General features: G+C 42.5%; 2 protein-coding genes across 3 annotated transcripts in view; one reads left to right on the forward strand and one right to left on the reverse strand.

Moving 5' to 3' along the window:
• The window catches only part of mslnb (mesothelin b), a gene marked incomplete at its 5' end in the record, with an annotated part of 567,774 nt that overhangs the window by 428,710 nt on the left and 134,064 nt on the right, over window positions 1-5,000 (reverse strand). The window lies entirely within an intron of this gene.
• Window positions 1,659-5,000, forward strand: part of gtf3c1 (general transcription factor IIIC subunit 1) — a 40,606-nt gene continuing 37,264 nt past the window's right edge. For both annotated transcript variants that reach the window (XM_079617237.1, XM_079617238.1), the window contains exons 1-2: window positions 1,659-1,975; window positions 4,898-5,000. The exon at window positions 4,898-5,000 is cut by the window's right edge and continues 86 nt beyond it. In XM_079617237.1, the coding sequence (XP_079473363.1) occupies window positions 1,752-1,975; window positions 4,898-5,000 (327 nt within the window). In that variant the 5' untranslated portion in view covers window positions 1,659-1,751. The remainder of the gene's footprint in view (window positions 1,976-4,897) is intronic.

Consider the following 5,000-nt stretch of genomic DNA (forward strand, 5'->3'; position numbering starts at 1 on the left):
ATTTTCTTCAAAGAAAAGAGTGACATTCTTTCACATGATTTATTCAAATTTTTAGAACATAACAATTCTTTAAGGTAAATGAAAATTAGCAGTTTGCTTCAAAAGTCTGTAGTAATTTACGGAATTACAGTAATGAGGAAAAAAAGGTAGAAACTAAAAGTACATGTAATTCAAACAAATAATTGCGGGGCTAATCCTGCTAATCTCTAGCATCAGGCCACAGGTGTTCATCAACATCACATCAAATGTTCTCTCTTGCCATGCACCTTCTGGAGTGCCTTATCCATCCCTGTCCTCTGGACTCGTGTCCTCACATCCGGCACGCATGGCTTCCAAAAGAGACATTTGGTCATGTGGGTGGTGGTGACCAAACACTTTACATCTCCAGACAGAGAACAACTCCTCTATTGGGTTGAGGAAGGGTGAATATGCAGGCAGGCACAGAACCATAAATCTGCGACAATAGCATTTTCCTGCGCATCTGAAAATATTTTTCCTCTTCCTCCTGTTGGGGCCAGCCTTTGGGTCCTGTTGTATATTACAGTATATAATAAAAATATATTTTACAGTCAAACTTACTATAATATATATCTGTGTAAATATTCTATAATTGCAATACAAAATAAATTCCTGTAATGTTTTCATTTACTGCAAGGATTTAAATCTCACCTTTTTCAGCTGAAGTTGCCATCAGCAGTGTTTGAAAGGCACAAGGCTGAAATCTACACTCTAAAAAATGCTGGGTTGTTTCAACCCAATTTTGGGTCAAATATGGACAAACTCAACCGTTGGGATATATTTTTAAATTACATTTTTAACCCAATGTTTGGGTTTGTCCATATTTGACCCAAAATTGGGTTGAATCAACCCAGCATTTTTTAGAGTGTATTCTGTTTTGAATGTGTGGTTCACAGTTTTGACAGCAGTATGTTAGCATTTGAACAAAGTGCTGTAAATCCACAGTGTTGTGCAGGTTGTGGTTAAAGTCGTGGGATAAGTGTGTAGAGTTTTGAAAACTGTGTTCAAGCAATGAAAAACAAACTAGAGTTTGGTCCACATAAAATGCTGCTGTGCAGACTGTAGTTAGAGTTTTGCACATGTAGCTCCAGTTGTGCTCACTGTCGTTTAGCAATCGAAAAAAACTGTAATACTCTTAAACTATTGAAATCTCTTGCAGTTGATATTAAACACGCTCAGACATTTGGTATTTTTAAATCTTAATGTAGAACATATAACACTTTACAATAGGCCTACGGTAGTTAACATTAGTGTTTTAACTAACATGAACTAACAATGAGCAGCACATTTTTGGTACAGTTTTTATTCACCTTTGTTAATGTTGGTTAATAAAAATACAGCTGGTCATGTTAGTTCACAGTGCATTAATGTCAACAAGATTTAAATAAAGTAGGCCTATAAAATGTTGGAATTAATATTAACTACTAATAAATGCGGAAGAAGTATAGCTCATTTTTACTTTCATGTTAACCAAGGTTGTTAACTAATGAACCTTATTATTGTAAAGTGTCACCGAAAATACTTTTGTTAGGTTAGCTTTAGTTTGACTTGACTTTCCCCCCGTGAGCGCGCTGCTGTGTTGTTGTAGTACCGGAGGCGGCCGGCGGGTGTCAGTGTTCATGACAGGCACCTGAATCAGCAGCAGCAGCAGCAGAAGAAGAAGAAGAAGAAGTAGTATTCAGTAGAGTTCGGCTGTGTTGTTGTGTTTGTTTTCCACTGACTGACAGACAGCGATGATGGACCCGCTGGACGCGGTTCTGGATGAGGTGGCTCTGGAGGGTTTGGACGGGATGAGCATCCAGACGCTCTGGTTGAGGCTTCGCACCCGTCAGCCCGAGTTCGGTTTGAGTCTGGATCCGCTCAGTCAGCAGTTCATCTGGAGCTGCTTGATCCGAAGCGAGGAGATCCGCTTCTACCTGCTGCCGGAGAGCCGGAGAACCGTCTCCCTACACGACCGGTACCAGTCATTTACCCGTCTTTACCACGCTCTTACTGCAGTAACACTGTCTCACACGACCGTTACCAGTCTTTACCACAGTCTTTACCACGCTCTTACTGCAGTAACACTGTCTCACACGACCGTTACCAGTCTTTACCACAGTCTTTACCACGCTCTTACTGCAGTAACACTGTCTCACACGACCGTTACCCGTCTTTACCACAGTCTTTACCACACTCTTACTGCAGTAACACTGTCTCACACGACCGTTACCCGTCTTTACCACAGTCTTTACCACACTCTTACTGCAGTAACACTGTCTCACACGACCGTTACCCGTCTTTACCACAGTCTTTACCACGCTCTTACTGCAGTAACACTGTCTCACACGACCGTTACCAGTCTTTACCACAGTCTTTACCACACTCTTACTGCAGTAACACTGTCTCACACGACCGTTACCCGTCTTTACCACAGTCTTTACCACGCTCTTACTGCAGTAACACTCTCACACGACCGTTACCCGTCTTTACCACAGTCTTTACCACACTCTTACTGCAGTAACACTGTCTCACACGACCGTTACCCGTCTTTACCACAGTCTTTACCACGCTCTTACTGCAGTAACACTCTCACACGACCGTTACCCGTCTTTACCACAGTCTTTATCACGCTCTTACTGCAGTTACACTGTCTCACACGACCGTTACCCGTCTTTACCACAGTCTTTATCACGCTCTTACTGCAGTAACACTGTCTCACACGACCGTTACCAGTCTTTACCACAGTCTTTACCACGCTCTTACTGCAGTAACACTGTCTCACACGACCGTTACCCGTCTTTACCACAGTCTTTATCACGCTCTTACTGCAGTAACACTGTCTCACACGACCGTTACCAGTCTTTACCACAGTCTTTACCACGCTCTTACTGCAGTAACACTGTCTCACACGACCGTTACCAGTCTTTACCACAGTCTTTACCACGCTCTTACTGCAGTAACACTGTCTCACACGACCGTTACCAGTCTTTACCACAGTCTTTACCACGCTCTTACTGCAGTAACACTGTCTCACACGACCGTTACCAGTCTTTACCACAGTCTTTACCACGCTCTTACTGCAGTAACACTGTCTCACACGACCGTTACCAGTCTTTACCACAGTCTTTACCACGCTCTTACTGCAGTAACACTGTCTCACACGACCGTTACCCGTCTTTACCACAGTCTTTACCACGCTCTTACTGCAGTAACACTGTCTCACACGACCGTTACCAGTCTTTACCACAGTCTTTACCACGCTCTTACTGCAGTAACACTGTCTCACACGACCGTTACCAGTCTTTACCACAGTCTTTACCACGCTCTTACTGCAGTAACACTGTCTCACACGACCGTTACCAGTCTTTACCACAGTCTTTACCACGCTCTTACTGCAGTAACACTGTCTTATGCCGTCTGTACACCTAAAGACTTTGAAAAGATTTAGAAAAGACTTTATAAGATTATCAGCTCACATCTAAAGACTTGGTTTCACAGACTCACAGTCTCAGACTAAAGATTTTACAAACACTGAATCTTGTAGTGACACTTGATTACAAGACTACAACAAATTGTTTCCTCCATTAAAATAGGCATTTTTATGCATATTTTTTGTTTGATGAGTAAAAATATGTTAATTTATATTGTTTAATTACAATAAATCACTTTCTTTTCCTGGAATGAAAAAAATCAAATTAAACATTATATGTGAACATCTCTTAATAAAGAGTTGACTATTTAATGGGATGACTTAACTTTTTCACATGACTGTATATGGGGGTTATGAATCTATATCATTATATGATGAGAACAATAGTTTGAACTAAATGTCTTGAAAGGGTATAATTTTAAATGCAGGCATGTCGATGGCTTCGGCAATATCGGTCCACTTCTTTTCTTTTTCCACTCTGTCATGGTATAAATGACAGTTTACATCAAAAAGACACGGCTGCTCTGCCCCAACCCGATCACACCAAATGCGTCTGTATAGATACATCACGCAGTGTGTTTATCGTGTAATATATACGCGCAAAATGAGTTTTTACGTGCATAGTATACGCATGGATAGCACATGGGTAGGTTTAGGGTGGGGTGTGTGTGTATTATACGTTTGGGTAGGATTAGTGGTGTGGGGTGCGTGTGTATATCACGCAATAAAGTGCGTATCATATGCACGCGCAAAACTGCGTATCATATCCACGTATATGTTGTTGATAAACACACTGCGTGCTAAGAGACGCATTTGCGTGCTCGACAAGGCGCTCCTCTTTATCCACGGTCCATTTTCGCCTACTTGGCGCCATTGGCGCTCGTTGTGTTTCCACGTCCGTCGACATGTTTCTTTGTTGTGACTGATGGCTTCCTGTTTCCGGTTTTCTGAGAACAAATGTATTGGTTGTTGATTGTTTTACGTCACTATGACTACGCTAGGACTTGCGATAATATTAAACATGTTTGATATGAAAGACTAGAGAAAGACTGGCATAAATCGGGTCGCCGACTGCAGATTATCCCCTCACATTTAATGATCGAGACGACGGGAGCGCGCCGAGACTCCAGTAAGATTCCTAAAGACTGCCGGTCTTTAGTCTGGGACTGTGAAAATCCTTTGGTGTACGCCCGGCATTACACGACCGTTACCTGTCTTTACCACAGTCTTTACCACGCTCTTACTGCAGTAACACTGTCTTATCTTTGAAGACTGTATAATATTGAGCCATGTTTTGAGTTATTACGTCAGAGGTGTTTTGATAAGTCGTGATATTTAGCATGTTAGGCCTGTTTACAGATATGTGCTTTCTGCAAGTGTAGTAGTTTAGTTGAATAATCATAAGCAGTGCAGTAAACGCATCACGATTGCAGAGTGTGTAAGCATGTGTGTGTGTGTGTGTCGCAGGTTTGTGGAGGTGGACCGGAACACAGGGATCCACGAGATGCGCCAGGTCGAGGCGCAGGACGTGTACCCGGTGTGTGTGCTGACGGACGACCCGCGCGGCCTG

The sequence above is a fragment of the Phoxinus phoxinus genome (genome assembly GCF_949152265.1).
Source record: "Phoxinus phoxinus genome assembly, chromosome: 6".
NCBI classification, from domain to species: Eukaryota; Metazoa; Chordata; class Actinopteri; order Cypriniformes; family Leuciscidae; genus Phoxinus; species Phoxinus phoxinus.